The 27,263-nt window shown below is 36.2% G+C and overlaps 1 protein-coding gene across 1 annotated transcript in view; it reads right to left on the reverse strand.

Annotated features, from left to right (window-relative positions):
- Window positions 1-25,228, reverse strand: part of LOC125240907 (FK506-binding protein 2) — an 84,170-nt gene extending 58,942 nt beyond the window's left edge. Inside the window, exon 1 of the mRNA XM_048149081.1 lies at window positions 24,957-25,228. Within this exon, the coding sequence (XP_048005038.1) occupies window positions 24,957-25,144 (188 nt within the window). The 5' untranslated portion in view covers window positions 25,145-25,228. The remainder of the gene's footprint in view (window positions 1-24,956) is intronic.
- Between the last annotated feature and the right edge of the window lie 2,035 nt (window positions 25,229-27,263).

Here is a 27,263-nt window from a genome sequence, read left to right on the forward strand (position 1 = left end):
CCAAGTCCCAGCCATCCTTGAGCCAGTCGGTCTGGCAAGGGACGATGGCAAGAGGCCCGACGGTATGACTCTGGTGCCTTGGAAGTTGGGACGGCCTCTGGTGTGGGATGCCACGTGTGTTGACACACTTGCGCTGTCCCATCTTCAGGGCACCAGCGGTGGTGCCGGTCATGCGGCGTCTGTGGCCGAAGACCTCAAACGCCGCAAATATGCCACCCTTGGCAGCAGTTACATTTTTGCGGCGTTTGGTGTGGAAACACTGGGACCATGGGGGCCAAGCGCGCGTCAGCTATACAAAGAGTTAGCGGCGCGCCTAATTGACGTCACAGGTGACCAGAGGGCTGGCCAATATTTTGCTCAACGTATAAGCATTGCCATCCAACGTGGCAATGCGGCCAGCCTTCTGGGCACACTGCCCGGTGGCAGCGACTTGGGTGAGGTTTTTTATTTATAAGTTATTTTAATTAAATGTAATTTATTTTATTTATTCCTTATTTCTAAGTTTATTTATAGTTGTTATATTGTTTGTTTTTCATTGAATAAATTATTAAATAGAAATTGGATTAAAAAAAAGAACAAAAAAAAAACCCTAATTTAATATTAAAAATATAATGTATTTTTTTAACAAGACATTGTGTATATTGTAAACGCCTTCTTTATCATGACGGTCCCCAGAGCAGAGGCAGAAACTGTGTGTGTCGCGAGCCACGGAGGAGCAATAGAGAAAGTTGCTTTGTACTTGTACGCATCTTTCGCCACGGAGCGTGAGCGATTAGTCACTTTGTCTACGGGCTGCTATGCATGCCGTGCCGTGGAAAACATCAGCTATGTGTAAACAAGTAAACAATAAACATATTGTCGCCTGTTATTCGATTACTACTTATAAATTTCAACAATAACAAATACTCAATTTACGACGAATTCATATAAGTACATAAGTAAGTATGTAATTATTAAATTATTGCTGAAACATAAAATACTCAATATTTAAAAAATAACGCGTATTTACTAACCTGCCTCCACATGTTCATTGGAAAATCGCTGATTTATTTCATTCCAAGAAAGTATCTATTTCACAGACATTTCTTTATACCTACTATTATTTTTCTTGATTATAAGGTTCTTTGTAGGGAAGGTAACTCAGTATCGTTGAGGCAATAATCTTTACGCAGAAGGTATCGAAAGGTCTCTCTTAGTGGATTATATTTGCATTGCGTCAGGCGTATGTCTCTGTACGTGTCTTCTATTTGCAAGTTGGGATCAAGAAAACCAACAGTAGGTATCAATATTTATAGTATAAGGAAAATGGTATGGATAAGAGAAAAGTAATTCTAGGTAAGCTTGGGAGTCCAATGATAATCCTATGGCACATAACATTGGATCCGGTTCGCACGTTGCTCCGATGTTTAACCCTTAAATGCATGAATCTTTCTTTTAACGAGATATTAATATATGTGATAGACTCTGGGAAAAATAATATTTAAAGTCGATTTTTATACTAAATTCGTGTTAGAAGTTAAATAGGCCAAATCTTATTTATATAAATTTATATCGTAATTAATAAGTATAATTAAAAAAAAATTACTACTATTAAAAAGGTACACTAAGTATTTGTGAAACCTTTATGATAAAATGTTTAAACACAGACTGACAACTGTAATTACTAACTCCGAAAAAATCAGCCTAAATCACATACTAAAACTCGCCATCGTCCTGTTTTTTTTTACACTTTTCCGCCATTTCATCTTAATCCTTAAATAATAAATAGTAAATCATTATATTATGTAATTGATTTAATTTTATATTTAATAACAATAACATATTATAAACAGCCTAACTTAAGAGGAAAGATGAATAAAGGAAATAATGAATAACAGAAAATTTACAACTTTCTGAGACGATGTCGTTCAGATCTATCTCTGAATCAGAAACCTATAAGTACCTTGGTATGTCACAGTCGTTGGGTATTAAGGATGTTGGCATTAGACGGTCGGTGATGGAGCGCTTTTTCAGTCGGCTCACAAAAGTCCTTAACAGTCTTTTGTCAGAAGGCAACAAAGTGCGCGCCTTTAACGCCGGGGTAATGCCTCTACTCACATACTCCTTTGACATACTAAGGTGGACCCAGACTGAGCTGGACGCCCTGGATCGGAGGGTCCGCTTACTGCTTACCACACACCGTATGTTACACCCACGCTCGTCTGTTATGAGATTGTACATCCCACGGAAGTGCGGAGGTCGAGGCTTCCTAAACGCCAAAGATCTCCACAACCGTGAGGTGTACAATCTCAGGAACTACTTCCTTAACAACGAGTGTGGGATGCATCGTGATGTGGTGACAGTAGACGGAAACCTCACGCCGCTCTCCTTGGCAAAACAGAACTGGCGCAAACCTGTGGTACTAAGTACTGCGGACCGCAAGGCGGTATGGGAGAGCAAGCAGCTACACGGCCGGTTCTACAAGGCCCTCATGGGACCCGATATGTAGATCTGCTCGTATCGGTGAACTGATGGTTACGATTCGGGAACCTCTTCGGAGAAACCGAGGGTTTTGCCTGTGCAATTGCGGACGAAGTTATGATGACGAACAACTACCGGAAATATATCCTGAAGGACGGTACGGTCGACATTTGTCGGGCATGCCGCCGTCCTGGAGAGTCACTTAGGCATATAATTTCCGGTTGTTCTCATCTTGCTAACGGCGAGTACTTGCACAGGCATAATCTCGTAGCCAGGATTATTCACCAGCAACTTGCTCTTCAATACGGCCTTGTGGACCGCGAAGTACCGTACTACTTACAAGTACTTACCTGCGCCAGTTCTCGAAAATGGTCGTGCCACGCTCTATTGGGATCGATCTATTATCACTGACAGGACTATTGTAGCCAATAAGCCTGACATTGTGATAATAATCGACCGCAACGCCGGGCAGTGCTCGTTGACATCACCATCTCCCATGATGAGAATCTCGTGAAAGCCGAGAAGGACAAGTCCAGTAAGTACTAAGTACCTACTTATAGACTTGGCTCACGAGATAAACCGCCATGTGGGATGTTGAATCAACGATCATTGTTCCGATAGTCGTTTCAGCGAACGGTCTCATAGCGAAGAGTCTCGACCAACATCTTAAGAGACTCTCGCTAGGTGGCTGGATCAAGGGCCAGATGCAGAAGGCGGTGATCTTGGACACTGCGCGTATAGTCTTGAGGTGGTTTTCCACCGGCAGGGTGTGAATGGGCAGAGAGGGGAGGGAATTGAAATCGCCCGGACCCTTTTCCACTAAAAATTGCCATTAATATCCATCGCGGGCCTGCGTTTCACGCTCAGGTTCGCACGCTGTAGTGCTCAAGTGAAACTAACTTTATTTCGAGCTTATTGTCAGAATTTCTATACGTGCGGCCTGTGGGCCAGTTTCAGGCTGAAGACCTATAAAACCCTGCGTATCCAATATAATAACATTTTCAGAATGCTGTTTGGGCTTCCTCGATTCTGTAGCGCCTCTGGAATGTTTGCTGATGCTAGTGTAGATGACTTTTATGCCATAGTGCGGAAGAAGACGGCATCAGTGGTGTTACGGATGAGGGCGAGCGCAAACAGTATTCTGAGAATGATAGCAGAGAGGTGGGATTCGGATATTCTACGCCGATATACCGACCTACATGTCTCAATGCCAAAGAGAATGTAATTTTAATTTTAGGTATTTTTAGTTAGGTAATTTACTAATATAGTTTTTAATTGTTCTGTTTAACTAACAATATATGGATCTTGGTTATCTGAAAATACAATATTTTTATTTTATTTTTTTAATAAATGTGATTTTGGATAGCAACATATCGAGCCACGGGCCATCAAATATTTGATGCATATATACATCACCATGCATTTAAGGGTTAAGTCGGATGTCAAATCATGTGCAAGATGCGCCATGTAACACTTTCAGGGGTGTCCATAGGTTACGGTGACTGCTTACCATCAGGCGGCCGAACACTTGTTTGGTTTACAATCATATCAGACGATTTATGGTGTAAGTATTAATATTCGAGAAGCACCTTTTCTGTTGGCTAAAATAATTGACCGATGCGAGACCGACATAGTACATATCTATCACCTACATATATCATCATTATGAGACACGAAACGCACTCAACATGAAATGAAACAGCCTACACAGGCCTCATCAGTAGCTGTATTGAAATCGGCTATAAATAGGTCCTGCATACGAGTTATACCTATGCTACATTTGGCATGCAAATAAGCTGTAGCAACAATCACAGAAATATAATTTCTAATTATGAAAATAAGTAATCGATAAGTTCGATAGAAAAGGCATTAGATATTTCAAGATTTTCTGCAGAAATTGTTACATCAGGAGAGTTTTATACTTATTTTCGTGTTTTATTGAATCGAAAGAAAATAGCAAGTTTCACACAGCAGTAGCGCTAGTGAAGTTCAAACGGAAGTAAATTTTAAATTATTGGGGGTCCGCGCAATGGCCATATTTTCCACAGGGTTCGCAGGGCGCGTCATACTTTTTGATCCCGGGCTGTGGTTAATAACATAAAATTTCATTTTTCATCAGAGATGAAAACGGGAATATATTTTACAGTTGCATGGCGAAGCTGCCGCCATCTATTCAGGAAAGGGTGCAAAAGCAAAAGTGCCAGCGCGTAGTAACGGGAGACGGTGTGATGTGACGCACGCAATATCTATACTTCGTTTTAGGAGGAAAAATCGGTACAAGGTGTCACTTAAGGAAATTCCACTTTTATACCTACACGTGTGTCGTCATTCCACGTGTGGAGTGTGGAAATTCATTTTTGATCTTAAACACAAAAGTGCCCATGCTCAGATAAACAACTGTGCAGCAATATTATCTAGTATTTTCCCATAACTTCAAATATATAGCTTAAGACTTAACTTTACCGCATGAATTAATAAATAGTTCTCAATAGAGTTCAATATCATATATTCATATCGGCCATAAATGTCTTCGTATGCAGTAAAGGGTTAAAGAGAGTAAAGGGTGAGAATTTTTTAATCCATTACGCCCTTTGTCTCGACCTATCTATATAGTAACATTAGTAACACGCTTTGAGAAATTGAATAAAGTGCAACAACAAAAATTTCATATCAAATTATTGCCATGTCGAACACGCAGTCGCACTGTACCGTAGTCAATAATAATATTATTAGCATACCTACATGGTTTTTCAATTGTTGATAAAGAAATGCAGCTCCCAAGTAATCTACTTTGGTTGGTATTGGGACACGTCAGTGGTCGCTTATCGCTAGGCCACTCGATCCGCGCCGAATCAATGAGCTACGGCAACGCGGAAATAATTGATATCGAATCAAATTTCGACTTTTATGGCAAAGTGATGCTTCTAGTTTTAAGCGATTGATGGAAACTTATCTCAATTGAAGAATTTTTACGTTACTGAGTTAGGTAAGTAGGTATAGAAATTTGAAGATCAAGATTCTATCCAAATGAAACGACCTTCTGGAAATCGTAATTATATTTAGATTAATTTAGTAACGTGTATGTAATTTTACACAAACTGTTGTTTGGCAGAAACGAATTTAGCCTATAAATATGTACATATTGGGAACATCTTACATAAATCAACTTTTGGGTACTACCAAAGACAAAATCATGCTGCCAATAATATCAGTCTACATATTTCCCTCAGTCTCTCTACTTTGCCTAAAGGTTGACTGGTAGAGAATGCCTTATGTCATTAGGTCCGCCTTTTGTACATCAAGGTTTTCTTTTGTACAATTAATAATTATTTTACAAAATAAAAACGTTTTTAATAATTGCGTTAACATCATCCCGTTTGTAACGTACAATTAATTTCTGACGGTAATATTCGATTCTCCCTCGATGTTCACGTTCACATCGTATGTTAGAATTTGTGAAAATGCTTCAATATTGAGAATATATTATTGGAATTCTTGGTTTATTACCGGTTGGTTTAATTCGGAAAACGTTGTGGAGCCTACCACTCGATTTCACTTGCCTTGTGTTATTTATATCCTGTTGGGCAGAATTGATATTTTGTCGGGACTTTTTTCGAATTTACAAGAAATGCCTTTACGGCAACTACCCTAAAAATATGTTCAGCAAATGTTCATGATTTTTATTTGTTTTAAATAAAATAAGTATATACATCCAAAGAAATGGAAATAGAGGATTTTTGTCAAGTAAAATTTGTAGTCAAGTTGCATTGATTGCCATCTCGCGAGACACACATTTCCATTTATTAATCGATTATAAAAGAAGGCATCATAACTTGTACAAGCTCTATCACTTATATATTTATTTAAATGTATATGTACAAAATTTGCCCCACTCCTAGAACCTAGGTTAATCCCCGCCCCCCCTCCTGAGTACGAAACTGGATCCGCCCTTGTCATCCAATATATCGAATGGTATCAAAATATAGTCATTAGTGCCAATTAGCGAATGCAACTAATTAACTTGATACCCTCCGTACATAGTACTCGTAAGTAGTAGAAATCGTAGACTGACTTAACCAGAAACTAGCAAGATCAAATCATGGAATTGAACACTAATTCAATCTTCAATATATATACATACATATGTACCTAATATAAATCTAAATAGGGAATGTAAGGGTCAAATTTACTATGCAAAACTAAAATTAATATCTGAGGTAAGGTAAGAATGTATATGTATTATCAGTAATGTAAATATCGTGGAACATTTGTTGAACCATTGAGTTTATCTTATCTTATCTTTATACCTTTACACGAGCAATTCTTGTAGGTATATTTATTTATTGGGTTGGTAAGAAAGTAATGAGCGAATCATAACCAATATTGTAATTTTTATTTAATTTATTATTTTAATCATTTATCAAAAATATAACGGCCTTCGTTATCTACTACTTGTCTCCATCGTCCTGGTAAAGAATGAATAGCATCGGCGAAGAAGTTCTTAGGTTTAGATTCAAAAAACTCAGTTATGTACTGTCGTAGATGGGCTTGATCATCGAACTTTTTTTCATTCAAGGCATTGCTTAGCGATCTGAACAATGCGTAATCCATAGGTGCCAAGTCTGGAGAGTACGGTGGATGAGGTATCACTTTCTAACCTAGCTCCAATAGCTTTAGCCGAGTCACTTTTGCAATGTGTGGGCGAGCATTGTCGTGTAAGAAAAAAACTTTAGCATGCTGTGGACGATTCTGACAGATTTTTTGGTTTAAATTTTCAAGCTGATTACAGTATACTGATGCAGTAACAGTCATTCCACTTGGTAGGAGTTCCCAGTGAATAATACCATGAATATCCCACCAAACGGACAGCATAACTTTTTTCGGGTGAGCTCTGTTTTTGGTGCCTCTATTCCTTTTTCTTTTGGAGCTAGCCACTGACGTTTGCGTGTGTGATTTATATATAAGACCCATTTTTCATCTCCAGTGATAAGATGGTCCAACCAGTTGAATGTGCGGCGAAAAGACAGAAGTTGTATGCACATATCGGCACGGCGGTTTAGTTGATCTCTATCAAGTTCGTGCGGTATCCAAACACTGTATTTGTAGTTTTTTCCCAACTCGTGTAAATGTGTTTCTATGGTGACATGAGAGCAGCCTAACTCGGTAGCAAGAGTACGACTCGTTAGCCTCGGATCTCCTTCAATTAAGGTTTTTAATTTGGCTACATCAATCTTCACCGGTCGACCAGACTTAGGTTGATCTGATAATGAAAAGTCGCCACTACGAAACCGCTGGAATCATCGTTTCGCCGTGGCCTCAGACACAACTTCAGGAGCAACACGCTGACATATATTACGCACTGCTTCGGCGGCTGAATGGCCAGACTGAAATTCATATAGTAAGCAATGCCTTACATGCACTTTTAATTCGTCCATTTTCTTCCTTATATTAGCTCGGCGACAGCTAGTGAATGACTGACGAGAAACTGTGCGACTCGCCCTTTATATACTTTCGACCATAGAAGATTCTAGAACTCTCTCAAAAATTTTATGTGGAATTCAATCGATCGCTCATTACTTTCTTACCAACCCAATATATATACCGACAATCACGGAAACCGCTCTAACGATTTCGCTGAAATTTGTTATATGGGGGTTTTCGGGGGTGAAAAATCGATCTAGCGTAGCCTTACATCCCGGAAAACGCGAATTTTCGACTTTTCATGCGTTATTCTTTCGCGTTAGTAAACGTAAAATATGGTCGTTAATTTCGCCGACCGCGCGTCGCCTCCGCGTAGCTCAGTCGTACAAGGTCGGTCTCATGTTCGCAGACAGATCGCAGGTGTCAGGGTTTCAAATCCCGGCCAGAAATTAAGTTTTTTTTTGTACCTATTTATAAGAGTTTTTTTTTTATCTAAAGACGTGATATAATAAAATAGAACCGAGCGAAGCTCGGTCGCCCAGATATTGTTTTAATAACTCGACAACAGCAAGAGTTATATTATAACACTAGTTTCTTAGACAAATTAATTTTATTTGATCAAAGTTAACGGAAATTATGTTTTTATTAATTTCCGTTGTATAAATTTACACATCCGCTCGTCCTGCCCCGTTCTGTTATTATTTAACTAAAGCCCTACCTTATTATTTATATTTAAGAAATCATTCTTAGTGTTTATATTCCGTCGTGGTGACCCCGGCCACCAGCTATCTGATTAATTCAAATTCATTATTAAATGCCAAAATGGAGTTCGCACATTAAAAATCTCATAACTTCAATGTTATCTACAAACAGGCAGGACCCGTTCCCAAGAAACTTTGAATGCATTGGAAACAATGGCATACAAATTTACACGAAAATGAAACACATATCTATTTCATATCTCAAGTTGTTCACACTGCAGATAAAACATGAAAAATGTACCTCAATAATCAAGTTAAACAAAGCAAAATTAATCAAGAATTATGAAATTAGGTAGTTTTGTGTAGAGTTCTGTACCAAAAAGGTACAAAAGGAACCTTTATGGCGCCGCTCTGTCCGTCGTCTGTCACATTACTAAATCTCTCGAGAACTACTTATGCTATCGCTTAGAAATTTAGGAATACTTATGAACATCGTTAACCTCAACAAAATTAAAAGTATTATTTCTTTTTATTTATTAATATTAATTACAGAAAATGGCTAAAATGAAAGGGGGGCAAACTGTACATTATCATAAAGTCAATCATGCTATAAAGTTTGATAAGCCTCTGGTTCTTGCTAAGGAGAAGCGGTATATACCCAGAATGTTGCGCGAGGCCATTGAGATCAAGAAATATCCAAACTTTAATAGTGAAGATGGCGTTACTTTACCACCGGCTTGGGATCCAGTAGTACATCTGATAATGGAACAAGCACGACGAAGACTGTGAGGCATTTGTGTTGTATGGTGTTGGACATTTGCAGTTTGTTTTTGTCAATTTTGTGTAGATTAATTGATTAAGTAATTGTTTTTTTTAACATAGTAATGGTAATTTTTTTGAATATTGTATAACTAGCTTTATTAATAGTGTGTGAACCTGCCTTAGAAATCTATATTATTTATGGTCATGTTTCGATATTTCTTGTATGTGGGTAGCTTTTGCACATAGTAATTTTTCCTTAGTCACCCGTTGACCACGAACGCTCTAAAGTGTTCGAAACGTCGGGATGAACTGTAAATTCATTATACGCGATTTAATCCGTTTCCATAGTTTTATTTCATGAATAACTATCGCGGTAACCGAAGACAATATTAATAAAATTGTAAATTAAAATATTGTGGGAAATTTGATGATTCAACTATTGAAAGTTGGTACGGAACCCTCGGTGGGCGTGTCCGACTCGCACTTGGCCGGTTTTTCTTTTGTAATGATACGTAGGTATGTTTTATTGCCCTATTGTATAAATAAATAAATATTGGGGGACACCTTACACAGATCAACCTAGCTCCAAACTAAGCAAAGCTTGTACTATGGGTGCTAGGCGACGATATACATACTTATACATATACATAGAAAACATCGATGACTCAGGAACAAATATCATCACACAAATAAATGCCCTTACCGGGATTCGAACCCGGGACCGCGGCTTAGCAGGCAGGCTCACTACCAACTACGCCAGACCGGTCGTCGTATACTATAAATACGTAATGAGAAAAGATAAAATATTCTTCAGGATATAGTTCCAATTTTAAGTTTCTGAGACACAATGAGTTTATTACAAATATTAATGGCTATAGAATTGGTAATTAATCGTAAATGCTTTTCATGGCATACTCTAGTAAAAAAAGACATGTCTTCGTAGCCTACAGGCAGGAACACAGCACTATTAGTACCTAAGGTCTAATGTCATTAGGCTGCGAATCTGCGATTTTATGTAAGGTTTACTCGTACTTGCCCAGTTGAGCTCTGCTCTAGATTTGTAATGACATGTACATCCACTATGCACCCTACCACACAAAGCGAGAATTCAGAATGTGCATACCTACCTCTCTTTTGGCTGTTGTTTATGACATACCCGAGTATTCTTTTTTGTCGAGCGCATTCGATCACAGGCATCACAGCTCACAGTGTTGTCATGGTCAAAGCCAAAAACAAAAACCTTGTGGCGCTGGCGAGTCGTCACGCATCCAAATATCCCTCGAAGGAAATGGAAAAGATGTAGTTCCCGTCATAATGTTATTGTGTGCCTCTTTAACTTTGGCAGAATAAAGCCAAGTGTAATAAGAAGTATTTTAGTTTAGATTAGTTTTTAATTTAATTTTAAGTTGTTTATTATTTTAGAGTTATAAATGGTATAATAAGAAGTTGTGTCATTTAGTCCAAGTGCACCTTCATCACATAACTTAAATAAGATATTAGAGTTTAAAAAAAACTTAAATTTCATTAACGTCTCAGAGGTCAAAGAGGTATAGACCTAAAGTAGTCTTCTGTGAGCGCGACTCGCATATAGGCCTCGCTCGTCAATCGAGCGTCAGAAATTCCGCCGGGCAAAAGGACCAGTCGCTCGTGTTTACCCAATTAATTATCTCTCTGATCCGTCCACATTCGGAACTTAATTTTCTTTCATGGGAAGTTTCTCATTAAATTTCTATCGGTGTCCGCTCAACACAAATGCAAAGTAATCAAAATTGTTAATGAAACCGTCGCGGCCGCTATTGGCGGGCGAGAACGATCCTTAGCTCTTTGGTGTTTGTGTGAAATCCATGTACCTAGGTACTACACATAACATAAGTTAGTAGGTACATACATAATATGTACTCGTAATTATATAACTATTATTTCTAGGCAACATATCTCATACTAACTAAGTAACTACAACTACATTTACAAGCTAACGCCAACATAGAATTACTTAGAGAGATTTTTAGCAAAAAAATTACATAGGGTACGTACCTAACTACTATACATAGTGTTAGTCGTTTAAAAATCTGTATATTATAATAAAAACTATTTTTTACCACACTAGCTCGTAGTTACTTTCTTTATTTATTCAAGCCTGATATGTGAGAGTGCGTTTTATTCACAAACCATAAAAAAATAGTAAGTAGACGATGACGTTTTGCATCAAAGATTTTGCGTGAACAATATATTTAATAGAATTGCATTCTATTGCACCTCATGTCATGATAAGTATAAGTAGTGTCTAAGGTAAATTATTATAGAAACTGAGTTTAATGGATCTTAGGGGTTGGAAATTAGTTCCCTAACCAAGCGTCTCATTTAACCGGCCACAGAGTGATAATCACGACATCAAAGTTACGGGCGGCGATATAAGCTTGCGTCTAACTTATAATTGTTGAATACACGATTAAAATTAAACCATAACACAACTGCAAAGTTTTCGGATTGGAACTTGGTACTACTACTAACGTTACTTGACGGTTTTCCTAGTCTATTGAATGGAGTGAATTCGATCGCGCGGATTTGAGTGTGGCTTATACTTTTATCTGTTACTCTACTCGATAGTGGGAACGTCACGTAAAATTTATGTAATTTTTGGTTCTAAAAAGTAACCATTACGGCTCTTTCTTCATAAAATTAACGCCATTTTCTGTGATGTTTACGATATCGAGTTATATATTTAAACTCGTAGAAAACACTGGCCGGAACCATGAACCTATAATTCTATGGACGGATTACTCCGAAGAAAAACCTGTGATTCCATCATCCACATTGATAGCTTTGTCTATGACCTCATCCACTAATCTCCCGTCAGTCGGATCGAGGTGCCCGTGGCGAAAACATCTCCAGAAAAATAAGAAAATATGCCTACATGCGTTGTCAAATTGTATAAAAATGACAACAATCGAAAAAAAAAAAAATACGGAGCAACTTTTCATGCGTAAATTAATACTTTATCACGTTATTATGCGTAAAATCACAATATTAATTAATGTTCATAATCGTAAACCAACAAACTGCAAAACAAAAGTGTGACCAGTATTTTTTTTTAATAGTATTTGCACACGGCGCACTGAGTCATTATTATTTGTTAAAAACAAGATATTTCTAAATTTCAAGTAAAATAATTAATTTTTGATAAATTAAGTGAAGAATTGATTTTCTTTTGACCTGAATTATAATTATTTTGATTTTAAATCGTGTTTGCACATCGCAAACCGTCTGCCATTGCTGGCTTGAAAGGTCGCCACCAAGCCATAAAATAAAATAAAAAAAAAAAACGTCCGCCATTGTTGGGTCACAGCCGGTCTTCAGTGAGACTCACTCTGTTCTATTACTACTCTGTGGCCGGAACAACCAGTGGCGTTTAGCAGTTAGCGACACGTTAGCGTTTCCAAAGACATCTTAGACTTTAGAGTCTCTAATTCTCTAAATCTCCACGTATTATATTTTTATCCAAGTTCGATTTGTCAACGATAAGATCGTTTAGGTACTTTTCTTAGCGAACGAACCGCAAATGAAACTTACGGAGGAGTGAAAAGACATGACTATCTATGACGCTACGGAACGTACGTATACCTACCTACCATTGACAGGTTGGTACCCTGACCAGAAAACTAGGTTACCCAGTGCTATTTTACTCTTATTTACAACCTAATCAACAAATGATATTACCAGCATAATTAGATGACTTCCTAGTGTACAGCTTACGTAGGTTTTGAGGATTCCCTTATACTGTTTATTTATATCCCCGTTGTTTCGAGACACGGTGTGACGTATCGTATCCCCGTAAATATTGTGATGGCCGGTTTGTCACTGCATATTGAAGGATACATTTCCCAGACCAAGGCGCTTTGCTCCGGGGTTGTGAACTTTAACTGAGTGAAACAAGATCTGTTTGTCTTTGCCTGAGTATTTGTGGGGATTTGCTGTGTCATTTTTCCTTTGAAAATATATTAGTCTTAACATTGGTTACCTATCGATCTGATATAACACTATTACTATACCTAAAATTTAACTTCATAAGTATTGACTAATCATAATTATGAGATATCGATACAGACTTAGCCTTAAAAGATCCAGCTGGGTTTCTGCTTCCTCTTATACTGTCATTTTACTAAACGGATGCTGATACGCAATAATGTGTCATCCCACATGCATTTCGCAATAAGTTGTCAACTCAAAAATTTGACGATTAAAGGTGACATTTTATTGCAATATTCATGGGATAACACATTTTTGCGTATCAGCATCTAGTCGAATAAGACTTTTTCAGTATGTACCTTTATTTTCTGTGATCATCTCACACATATAAAGTTATATGTACATACTAATTTATTATGTAAGTAGTAAGTACATAATACATAGCCGAAGGAATAACTACAAAGAATTGGCGAGCCCACTCAAGTGTTGTGGAAAAACTAATAAAGAATTTAAGTTATTTATTGTGGAAACAACACACGTTAGAAGTAAAGTTTACACAGCAAAAAATAGTTTTTTCCCGCTACTTGTATTACCATAACAAGAAACGGTTTTTTTTGTTATGACACGTGAGTCTGTACTTTGGACGATAGGCTAAATGTCGGTAATAATGCATTTTGGATACTTGTTGCTATGTTACAAAATGTGCATGTAAATTATTTTTAAAATATTTAGAGGGTATTAGGTATGCTATTTATTTATATATTTTTCTATGAAATGATGCAACATTTATAAAAAGAAAAAACCCGCGTTCATCACGTAGACGTAAACTAGCACAATAACCCAACCATTCGTCAATTATTGCGCTAAATACATACTTAGCTACAGTGGTACCATTTTAACGGTTTACATGTTATAATTGGTATTCCAAACGTTGTCTAAGGACATACACCGAATGTCTAAGCACCTTTCGAATAGAAACTTCGTTTATATCATTAAGTTGTCTATAAACAGCGTGTCTGTGTGTAATATACCCTTTCTCTTTAAAGACTGCACACACTGGCGTAATGTGACGCTATCGATTTTTGCATTTGGGTGTAATTGCATTTTTTAGCCGATCTCAGAAACGAAAATAGGAAGAGTTAGTTACAGCTGTTATAAATAATATAACTACCTTTGTTTTAATTGTTTTTTATGTGTCCCGATGCGTCACGCTAAAAAGCAATTATGGTTTTTATGCGCTCAGTGACACGTTTTTAATTCCGCGATCAGTTAAATTCCATTATTATTTAATAATTATAATTATACTTTTCTGATCAAATCAAACATGAAGATGAAGACTTCTTATGTAAACGTTTCAGCGGCAATATAGTAAACTCAAGTGGAAGGACTATACTTCGAAGAACACTAGATGCTCGCAAAACAACGCAATTACTTCATGCAAAGCGCCAAGTTTTTAAAACTTTTACTTCATATACTGAACCTCACCAGCTGCTTTCTCTCCATGGCGCAAACGGGTAAGATTCATATTGCATAATAGTTACGTATGGAAAAGTACTCATGTGGTCCAGCGATTTAGATAAACGTGTGGGCATTACGGCTATGATGATCTTTACACTTGGTGCTTCCGTATGAAATGTTGACATAGCGTAATGAAAGCGTTGCGAGCGTTTTAATTAAGTTATTGTTATGTTTATGTATACTTAATGTGATAGCATGTATGCCGAAAGTTACGTCATATATTTAAGCTATTCGAAGCCCACATTACTTCCGTGGCTTACACAAAAAGTTGTAGCTTTACGGTGCAAGGCATACTAACAATCGTAGTAAATTGTAAATAGTTATTTGTTTTACAAGGGGGCAAAGTTGTTGTTTAACCGCACTTGCCAATGTTGATACCCGAGCTCCGAGCAAGCGAAAGATTCCAATATTAAACCGCGGGCGTAGCGAGTATTTCAAAATGTGGAATCTTGAGCGTTGCGAGGATTTCAAAGCACGTAGGTAAAACAAACTTTGCCACCGAGTGAAACATAAAAAATTTCACCACACCAACATGAACAAAATACTGATTATAAAACATCAAACTAAATATTAACATCTCTTTATTTACATGAACATATTTACATAATTATATAAGAAACTAAATAAAATAAATTAAATCTATCAATTTATTCAATATTTATGATCTTAAATCATCATTTATAGGTAAATTCTACCAGCCAGCTCAAGATGTCAAGTTAAAAACTGTATGAAACTTTGCACTCTTGTGAATAACATGCAATTTTGCTATCTGTTTTCGAATAGCAAAGTAAGCCTTTACCAGTTGGTGTGGTGAAAAAATTACATTATTAATTAGTTACATATAATATAACATTGTTATGTGACTCATCGAAATCATGATTTGTCGTCAAGTTAATTCTACATTTCCGCCTTATGTATAGGTACAGTTTTACGAGATGATAAAAGGTGTGGTGTAGTTTAAAAGCAATAAAACTCCTTTTGATAGTAGCGACGGCTTGTAACTTGCAGCTAGGCGTTTTAACTGTTGCATTAAAGAGCCGAACCTAGGAAACTACTGAAATAAAAATAAAATAAAATTCATTTATTTCAAGCTTCTTGTCTCATAATATTGTCACATCCAACATAATACAAATAATATATACAATAAAAATTTACATTTACAACATTACATAATTAAATTACATTATATATTACATATATATATACATATATAGGTAAGTACATAATGTACCTATCTTTTCGTGTTATGTGTAAATAATTTATGTTGTCGCTTGTCACGGATAAATGATTTCTATTTCTAATTTGCCTTCCGATAATATTTTTGGCAAAACAGATAAGTTGTCACTTGTCACGTTAAATACAACACTCCATGCACTTTTGAGCATCATATCTAAAAATGCCGGTTACACGACTACGAAAAACAAGATCTAAGGTCAAAGTTGTTTAACCGCACGTGCCAGTATGCCCAGTATTGATACCCGAGTAAAAAATATTCCAGAGTGTGGAATCTTCGAGGGTTTCAAGGTACGAAAATTAAACAAATTATGCCACCAAGTTTTCACCACGTCAACACAAAGCTAAATTACATCCATCAATTTATTTAACATTTATGATTCAAAGTCATCATTTAAACATCAACTCTACCAACCTTTGGGCATGAAGTTAAAATTGTATAAAATTACTTTGCATTATGCATCCTTATGGGTAAAACGTAACTTAATACATCATTTTTAGGGATCCATACCAAAAAGATACAAAAGAAACCCTTATGGTGTGACTCTGTATGTCTGTCTGTCACATTACCAAGTATCTCGAGAACTACTTACTTTAAATATGAAGAAATCCTTTACCAGTTGGTGTGGTGAAAATTTGGTTCATTGAAGTTACTTTGCATTATTATACTTCAACACGCTTACATATTTAATAAGACGATGTCTATTTATTATTTACGCTTAATTTATGAGGTAAATAAGATCTCGGAGCAAACTCCCAGAAGACGTGGGCTCAGCACAAAATCTGAATCGGTTTAAAATAAACTAGACAAACATATTAGATCTACGACTCGATTAAATATGATAACGACTGACAAAATGATCACTGGATGTCATACATGCTGTATCAGTTTTTCACAACTGCCTGCCTGCTTATTAAATAGTAATAAATATTACCAGGGCACAGTTTTCTTCGCAATTTATATAGGTAACTAGAACGTGTTTAGTTGTTTACCTTGTTTCTTGTTTAAAAAATAATAAAACAATATTCTCGATGACTAAAATGGCCGACCAACAGTGCCAAGCTGCCAACATAAAATTTTTATAATAATATTTTTTAGGCTCTGGCATTCTCTCGACGCATGTTTGTAAACTCTCATACCATTGTGACTAGGTTTTATGCGTTTTCCGGGAAAGTACTGCATTTGGTTCACAACAATGGCAGTGAAAGGTGGTTCTTAAACGTGTAATTGCCTGCACCGCCACGGTTTCTCATTATTTAACCGACCGTTCTATAAAACAATATGTTAGTGATGACTTGGATCAGATGAGATAAGGTGCAGATATTTGGCTTTTAAATCCATTTATTTCCTGCGGATCCGTCGAAATTCAACCGCTATTCTAAATTTTTACACTAAATCATGCCATGCATGCTTACGAGTGCATGGTTAAAGATAAATTTTAGTTTTGTCTCAAAACACCTCTAAAACAATTTTTAAATAAAAAAATATATTTATTTATTTATTTATTTATTTATTAGTAAAAACATGTTTACATGACATTACAGTAAAACCAATGCGTCACGAAACTTAGATTTTAACAAAAAAGAGAGAAAATAAAAGAAACTAATATAAGTAGTTATATAAGAAACTAAGACTAAACTAAAAGCTAATGTCTAAAATAGGCCCTTGAGGCATTGTACCAATTTCTTATATAATTATGTAAATATGTTCATGTAAATAAAGATTTTATGAAAGTAGTTATATAAAACTTAAAATAACTATACATCGTTGGTTAATAAATTTCGAACTTTAGACAAAAACAATAAAAAATATCTGACATATTCATGTTTACCATTTTTAACTAACCCCACTGACCTAACGGAGCGGAGACGACTCGTAAACAAATCACACTCATAAAACTGTAGTGTAGTAACTTTTAAAACAATAAAACAGTAGTTTGAATCTTAACTGGATGTTCATTGAGTTTAGAATGCCAGTAGGCTAACGTGTTGGATCGCTATTTAGAGTTTAAACAGCAAATGCAACATGCATACGAGTTTCGTCCGAGCTCTGCACATGTATCCTTCGGGACTCGGCGTGCTGAAAACAAAATGGGTTCCCCAAGACTTTCGAATTTAAGCTACGTTTTTGGCGCGAGTATAGACTTGGAATAAAATAGAAAAACTATGGGAGGCCGGGAGCATTTACTCCGCTAGCTGTGTATCCCTTTGTCCCACTCCACGTAAAAAGTGTCTATAGCTTCAAGTTAACCGAACACCTTACCTAAAACGTACGCCAATATTCAAGCATAAAGTAGTTTTATGTAGCTCTCTACTCAAACCTAAAAATTCGGATTTTTTAAACGGTGTTAAAATATTGAAGTATGTTCATACATAATGTATGTATGTTGTGGTTTAAAAACAAAATCGTTTCAATAAGTACCGTTGCATATACCGACTAGGTTAGTCTGGCAATGGAAAGGCGGATGCATACTTGTCAACCTTCAGCTCATAATTCGAAAAAAAAATAAGTTAAAAACCACTTTTAATAATGCCACCGATTGTCATTGAATTAAACATTTCAGAAAATAAACATTACCGGATACAGATTAAACCAATATTTCGTTTTTGTGTAATGCCAGCCGTAAGACAAAACTACGCAGAGACATCTGCAGAAAATGTGATTCTCCTTCAATGACATTCAAAAAGAATCAGTCCAAGATAAGTTCAATGAAATTATGTCTGATATAAAAGAAACTCGACATTCTAATTGTCTTTGTCTAGCATAATAAACAAGCAAGCAAATGGGACTTCTTACCTCTAGCGTCCGTCTCACCTAATACAAGTTGTACATTGTATTGGCTGAAACATGAAATTGCTAGAGATTGAGCTTATTTCTTATTAAAGGGCATCTTTCTCGGCCAAGCTCTATTGATCTTATTTCAAAAAAACTTACTTCAAAAAGTAGATATGCTATTCTACGAGTATAATCCTAGCAAAAGTCTTGTCATAATTTACTTCTGGAAATCCCCCTTAATTTATTAATTTAATACTTTCTAGCGTTACTTAACAGGAGAACAAAACACACATCCGAGATAAAAACTAAATGGGACTTCTGAAAAAAAAATACAAACATACAGGGGGATGGAAAAATCTTGAGAACGGAGGAAAACTTAAGAGACGTTCCGATCCGACAGATAAAACAAATCCTGAATTCACACGCAAACTGCTCTGAATAATTGATTCCTCTTAATAGCATACAAGGTTTTTTCATTACAAAGAAAGTGGGTGATTGAAAATAAAACGGGTAGGTATACGCTTTTTGTTTTAAAAAGAAATTGCGTGTAAGGTGGTTTAGATTCTTAAGGTCCTGTCTGGCTTAACACTTCTGTCGGTTTATATGAAATGAACCGTTTTTTATTAAATCGTAACTAAGTATTACACTCGTAATGAAATTATTATCTTATAATAAGTATGTGTTGATAAAGTTCTTTGATATTGACGTACCTAGAAATGTAGTCTTCATTGTTTTTGATGAAGTCAGTATTCAATCACAGATGATGACATTGATGTCATAATAAATTTCAGTGAAACGTTTCAACGTGACAAATAGCGACAATGCATATAGTATTTGTCATGTCTTTGTGGTGGAAAGCGAAGCCACATAACATAATTGCCTATATTTGCACAGATCAATTTCGTAGAGAAATTAACCGTCAGATCTCTGGCCTAGAACTATGGCCAACTATCATAAAACCAGATTTTATACTAATCACTACAGCGATTGAAGCGGGAAGAAGTAACAGACAGAAAAACAACTTGTTTAGGTTTTTCAAATTTACATTATCCAACATTTTTGTGGCAACCGTATCCGTTTTCTGAACCTTCTTGGTCTTGTACAATAAGTTATTTATGTGAATTTCGTGGTCATTTCGTTGTTTAATTGTAAAAATAAATAATTAATAAATATTCGTCGGAAGCACTCTTGCAACAGTACGCAGAAAGGAAACAATCAAACCATTCCGGTCCCGGTCCAAAGGCATAATTGGCATAATTTTCAATGGAAACCGTTGAACATACTTGTTCCTAGCAGAATCACTTATTCATGTTGCTGCCGTTCTTTATAAATTTAAGTGTGTACCTACTCATTTAAAGCAAGCTGTTACTTAATTAAAACTTACATATGTATACATCGTGTTTTCTTCTTAGTTATAATATATATTTACGTTAATTTTAAGGTTGTGTTCATGCAGAGCCCTATACAAGAAATTGGTAGGTATTCTAGTTAACTCCAAATTGTATAGAAATGTACTAAAAAAGTATACATATTGATTCCTTTACAACTTTCAACTACACTTTTTTTGGCGGCATTTTAGGCCATCATTTTTTTTAGGGACTGTAGAATTATACTTGTATATATATGACATCTTATTATAATTGTTAATATATGACATCTTATTTCGATTTATACTTGTATAATTTTATTTTTAACCCTGCCTAACACTGTATCCCAAGGTAAAGGTTATCGTTGGTTTTCTTTTTAAGGCATGGAACTCTAACAATTATACTGCCGAAGATTTATTTAGAGAACTTCAATAAGACAACAATAACTTTGGTCGTCAACTGAACAAAAATAATACAATGATGTAAGTAGGTATTAGACATATCTTTATGGTCTCCCAGATATCGTCGTAAAGAACGACGAATAGGTACTGAAAATCTTTAGCACCTGAAATAATTAACCAAACGAAACGTCGCAAACTAAGACTTAATAAGTTTTTATTAATTCCTGAAACTTTTGAATATGTTAAAGTTGTTTGTTTCAGCGCCTACGGTCGGAATTATTTAGCCCCAGTAATTAAACGATGTATTCTCTCTCACCCCAGGGTCGTTAACATACATACGCTTTTCCTCTTATTCCTTGGGCATAAGGCGAAAATGTGTGTACATGTTTATGAATGACTACTAAGGAGTCAGGAGTTTTGAACTTTGAGATAATCACACGTTGCCGCATCTTCTTAAATTGTAGCAATTTGGACGTACCTATGCCGGTTGCAAGGAGAAATTTAACTTAAACTTTTACTTTATTTAGACGAACTTGGGAATTAGACGAAAATACTGGGTTTACGCAATTACATACATTAGCGCATTCATATGAAAATCTAACACTGTTACACCGATGGGCATATTGAAAATGAAATAAATGTTCATTCAGAAACAAAGCTTAAAACAAAGTGACAACTTCCACCGAACCCGAGTATGGTTTGTAGGCAGATCCGTTATTACATCCGTTTTTAGGGTTCCGTAGTCAACTAGGAACCCTTATAGTTTCGCCATGTCTGTCCGTCCGTCCGTCCGTCCGTCCGTCCGTCCGTCCGTCCGCGGATAATCTCAGTAACCGTAAGCACTAGAAAGCTGAAATTTGGTATCAATATGCAATTATGCATATCAATCACGCCAACAAAGTGCAAAAATAAAAAATGGAAAAAAATGTTTTATTAGGGTACCCCCCCTACATGTAAAGTGGGGGCTGATTTTTTTTTTCATTCCAACCCCAACGTGTGATATATATATTGTTGGATAGGTATTTAAAAATGAATAAGGGTTTACTAAGATCGTTTTTTGATAATATTAATATTTTCGGAAATCATCGCTCCTAAAGGAAAAAAAAGTGCGTCCCCCCCTCTAACTTTTGAACCATATGTTTAAAAAATATGAAAAAAATCACAAAAGTAGAACTTTATTAAGACTTTCTGGGAAAATTGTTTTGAACTTGATAGGTTCAGTAGTTTTTGAGAAAAATACGGAAAACTACGGAACCCTACACTGAGCGTGGCCCGACACGCTCTTGGCCGGTTTTTTTTTAATATTAGGCGACTACCGACAGAGACCATACCTATATTGCGGACAGTTTATTCGTATTGTATCCGAATAAATAAATGAAAATAGCAAATGAAATTGTTTTGGCAATTTGGATAGTTAATATTGTCCCTATGATATGGACTAAGAGCCCAGAGCCACCAGACCTTCCTCAAATTCTCAAGGATGAAACTTTGGGACAATGTAGTTGTAGAGTTCGTATCGACGTTTAATGTCTGCATATTACCTAGTTTGGCCCGTCGGCCATTTTTTTTGCTATAAGGGTTTTTTTTAAACACTAACTTTCCTTAAATTCTCAATGCTGATTTTTAGGGTTCCGTACCAAAAAGGTACAAACAGGAACCCTTATGGTGCGACTCTGTCCGTCTGTCTGTCCGTCTGTCACATTCCTAAATATCTCGAGAACTACTAATGCTATCAACTTGAAATTTGGAATAGTTATGAACATTGTAAACCTCTATAAATAGAAAGTATTTTTTTTTTTTAATTTATGAATTTTAATTGTAGAAAATGGCCAAAATGAATGGGGGGCAAAACTGTAAATTTCGAGTTACTAGATCAAGTGGGATATCGTTAGAAAGAGCGCAAATTGTACGTAAATAAACTATTTTTTATAATTTTTTTGTTGTGGAAAAAAAAAGAATTTTGAAGGAAAATGTAAAAAAAAAATACCGTCGCCCCCCCCCCCCCTTATCTCCGAAGTTTACCAACTAAAAATTATGAAAATTTTAGGAAACATTGGCTTTATGCTAAATATTACAGGAAAAATATAATCGTGTTTGTATCTTGGAAACTTTTTTTTTAATTCACAAAAACTTTTCATATTTTTACTTTCAAGTTTCTTTCGAATGTATATCGTACTTCAAATTAATACGAGATGTTACGTAAACCGTCTTCTTTCCAATAAAGTAAAAACTGTTTAAATCGGTTAACATTATAAAGAATTATCCCTAATAAAACCAACATAGTATACAGATCGCGCAAATTAGTTAGCGAATTCACGAAGAGTGTATAGCGCCACACAATATTTAATGCTCATTAGTACCTATACTTTTGTCTTCTAGTCAAGTCATTAGAGTTATATGAAAACATGAGATTATTTTAACTAGGTAGTTTGAAAGAAAGTTTGTACGGGACCCTCGGTGGGCGAGTCCGACTCGCACTTGGCCGGTTTTTTATATATGTAATAACTAATAGTATATATGTAAGGATTTGATAATCACCATTTCCAGACCATTTCCGCCGGCCGTAACTTTTACCAGACGCTGAAAAGTCTCTCTTATTCAGATTTGTCTACAGTGTGTTATTTCACCCGGGCATTTATTAAAACCAATAATAATACAGTCGATTAGCAATCGTTTGCGCATATCAGCAAATCATAGTTATTTAAATTAACTGATTTTTGTTTCGGATGTCGGACCGATATCCCATACATTACAGGCGCCATCTTAGATTTTTTTCTATTGAAATCCTTCCGACATCCGATATCGGATCGGATAATGTGAAAACGGTCTAACGCGTGTACTTCTTAATTGTCATTACTCGCATCGCTCATACTTATGAGGTGTCATTGCCCTCACTTGACAAGTGTGTGTGCTGTACATTGCTGGCAATAAAATTTTTGTTAGACAGTTTATAAAGTCAATTTTTTTAATTAATAATTAAATTAAGGGTCTGGTTAAGATAAATGACTATGCAAGATTACGTTCCTTTAAAAAAGCCCTCTGTATATTTAGAAAAGTTATTCAGGATATCAGATACTTATTCTTTTGGTGCGTTGTTTCTTCTGCTATTATTGATGCTGAGTGTACCTAGTTTGACATGATAGTACTAGATTACTAGATGTTATGGAATAAACCAGCAACCGTGTGAAACTGGCTTAACATGATAAGACAAATCAAGTTAGGGCAGTTTCATATTCGTTTCCTACGGCCGACAGTTTTGCTATAAAGATATGTATTGATTGGATAAGATTTAATTAAATGATGGATAATTTGTTAGGTAGGTAGGTACCTACCTCGTTTTAGAGATAGGCGAGGGCGCATAGTAATTGATGAAGATACACAAACAAAGATACATTTTATATACTTACCTATAATGTTAATGACATAAATTGCTTATGTAAGTTGTTGCGAATTTTTTTGTATTCCCATTAGGTGATTAATGATAATGCAAGACAAATAATAAATAACTCAGGCAAATATGTAACATGTTGTTGGTCATTCTTAAGATCTCTTATTATTACTAGCCCTGATGATGGAAGCATGAATGAAATGAAGTTCTTAAATTTATCGGCTAAGTTATAAAGGTAGGTATTTTATTTTAATATTATTATAATATTTATTGTTCACTGTTATATAAATTTTCTCCGAATTATAGATTCAAATTATTCCTCTAATCGATATACACCCACCCACGGGTACAGTAGAGGTCACTATATCGTAAATTGGGGTCATATTGAAAACGAGGTGATTTTGAATATGCTAACTTGCGCTTTTCAAAAATACCCCATTTTCAAAATAATCAATCCCAAGGCATATACTTCGGAATTACTGAAAATCCGTGGCCAAAAAACTCGTTAATGGCCATTATAAATTTAGCGCAGCACATGTGCTAAGGGAATAATCATTAAATCATATTTATCAGTCGATTTATCTAAATTAAAGACCTTGTAATTGCTAAAACGATTTCATTAGTCACATGTACAAAGTGCTTAACATAATGGGTTTTTAACGAACAAACAAATTCAATACTGTCGCATTTGCATATTACGACTAAGTAGGCACTTAAACTTGGTTGCAGCAAAAATAAATACACAGAACTATATAGCAAATAGTGCAATAGTAATTAAATTAACACAGTCAGTAACGAGTACCGAGTACCGAAATAAAGCGAAGTAGGTTAAAGTTTTTTGCCGTCCGTGATGTGATAATGAAATTGTTGTAGGTACGTTATATAGCTAGAGCGGTCGGCGTACAATGACTTATCACTAACCGGAATTCGGCGTGGCTTCTATTTTTAAAATGTTAAGGTTACCTGGAGTCAAACTTGTGGCCATCGTCAAGAGTGCCGGTGTAGTGCATGGTCAACATATCGCCGTTCTTGGACTTGGTGGTGCAGCCCTCCGGCACGTAGACATTCTCGACCTTCAGTTCGGTGACCTCCGAGCCCGCAAACGTGGCACCTGCCAGTGCCAATACGGCAAACATATAGCGGAGAGCCATGACGAAACTTACGAAAAGTTCTTGAGGAGGCAAGGTGCGTGCGAACGTGAGTACGGACACGGTACGACTGAATCGCGCGCCGTGGATAACTTGAATAAAGTTTGCAGCCGCTGCGTAGATAGCCGGGTTTGCGTCTCGCTCACGCCGTGCTTATCTCCACGACGCTAGCGCGACAGCTATGTTTTTGTCGGATGCGAGACACTAAGTGGTTATGCGTCTCCGGTCGGAGTTTGCCACGCGAACGGTGACGCGATCCTACGCGCCATCGCGCCCCACTTTCCAACGTGGTAAACTTCTGCCGTCATTGACAAAAAAACTTAGATGGACATTTAGTTAGTAATTTTGTTAATGAGTTCTGTCGTCCATTTTATTGTCGATATACCTAGTTGAAAAAAGTTTGCTCTGCTCATATAATTACTAGGTCCCACCCCACAGTAAGAAACGGATTATGTTAAACAATCCTAATTGTTATGTGGGGCGACTTAGAACGCAGAACTTGATACATAGCGGCTCTTTGAGCTGTACTTACTCGCGATAGTCGCGATTGTAACTTATTAATCCTTAATTAATAATGGAGATAAATGTAGGTACGGTTTCACATGTTCTAAATTTTACATAAACTGAAACTAAAAAAGTGAACTTAATCATTGAACCTGGGAGCTGATTTTTGATTTTTAAGTGCTTCGTTATTCGAAAATTTGTGGAAAATAGCGAAATGATATTTCGGAAAGACTATTTTTCAATTGTACATAAGCCACTCTCAATAGTCTCAAATGTCTCAATACATAATATTTAAAACGTTAAATCGCTGCGCGCCTTATTCTTTTGTGGGAAACTGTTCCATTTTTTGTTTACTAATAGTTTAACTGTCTCCCCCACCTTGTTAGTAAATAAATTCGCAACTGTTTCACTGTCACTGTCAGTCGCGAGAGTCTGGCTGAGTGCAGTATCCGGTAACCACCGCTTTCTTTGACTGTATGGTTTTTGTCCACTAAGTACACAATTACACATAAATCACATTTAAATTTATGTTGACGATAATATGTATACATAATCCATCAAATATCATCTGAGAGAATCACGATACTACTATATGGTCCATTAAAGTCCTCCACTCGGTCGCCTGTAGACACAGTCCACCTCAACTACACTGTAGATGACAGTAGTCCATGAAACTTTAAACATGGAAGTTTTTTTATAATTAAGTATCGATTCAATAATATAACTAATTATTTGAACAATGCGATAACTTCACATGTTTATTGACTTCAAACGTAACCTTCTGAAGCTTAAGAGGGCTTTCGTTTTAAAAATAGTGAAATCGCAACCGAGCGCTCGATCATACCGTGTGTGGTATCAAATTAAAGGGCTTTGCGAGTAGTTTATAAATATATATCACACTAGCTTTTACCCGCGGCTTCGCCCGCGTAATAAAAGTATTCTTATTGAAACGTTTACAAAAAATAAGATTTTCATTTGGATCCGTAGGTTTCTTTGTAAATACATCATCACCATTCCCTTGCCCTTTTCCCATTATTTGGGGTCGGCGCAGCAGATCATCTTCCTCCATTTCTCTCTATCAACCGTCATTTCCATACTAATACCTTTCACTCTCATATCATTGTTCACACATTCCATCCATCTTTTTTTTGGCCTTCCACTACCATTGTATCCATCCACTTTCATATTTACCACTCGTTTTATAACATTGCTTTCATCCCTCCGCATTACATGCCCATACCATGCTAATCTACTTCCTCTCAATTTCTCTGTCACTGGTGCTACTTTCAGGCTTCCTCTTATATACTCATTCCGAATCCTATCCAGTCTTGTCACACCACACATCCAAATACATCTGTCCGCGATTATTTCGATTAAGGTAAAGCGGGGCAATTCTCGACTGGGGGCCATTGTAACTGATCTATTTGCTGTACGGTCCGGTTTTGGCTGACTGTACCTTACACATATTACTATTGTTTTTAAATAAATTCTTGCAATGATTGTAGAATTGTTACACAGCGACCACAGCGTAGGTAGTAGGTACGAATATGTATGTCAGTTTAATATGTAGTTATACGCGATTAAGTCCCGGTTTTTAAAAATAAAAATAATTAGGTAC

The sequence above is a fragment of the Leguminivora glycinivorella genome, chromosome Z, assembly GCF_023078275.1.
Source record: "Leguminivora glycinivorella isolate SPB_JAAS2020 chromosome Z, LegGlyc_1.1, whole genome shotgun sequence".
Classification (NCBI taxonomy): Eukaryota; Metazoa; Arthropoda; class Insecta; order Lepidoptera; family Tortricidae; genus Leguminivora; species Leguminivora glycinivorella.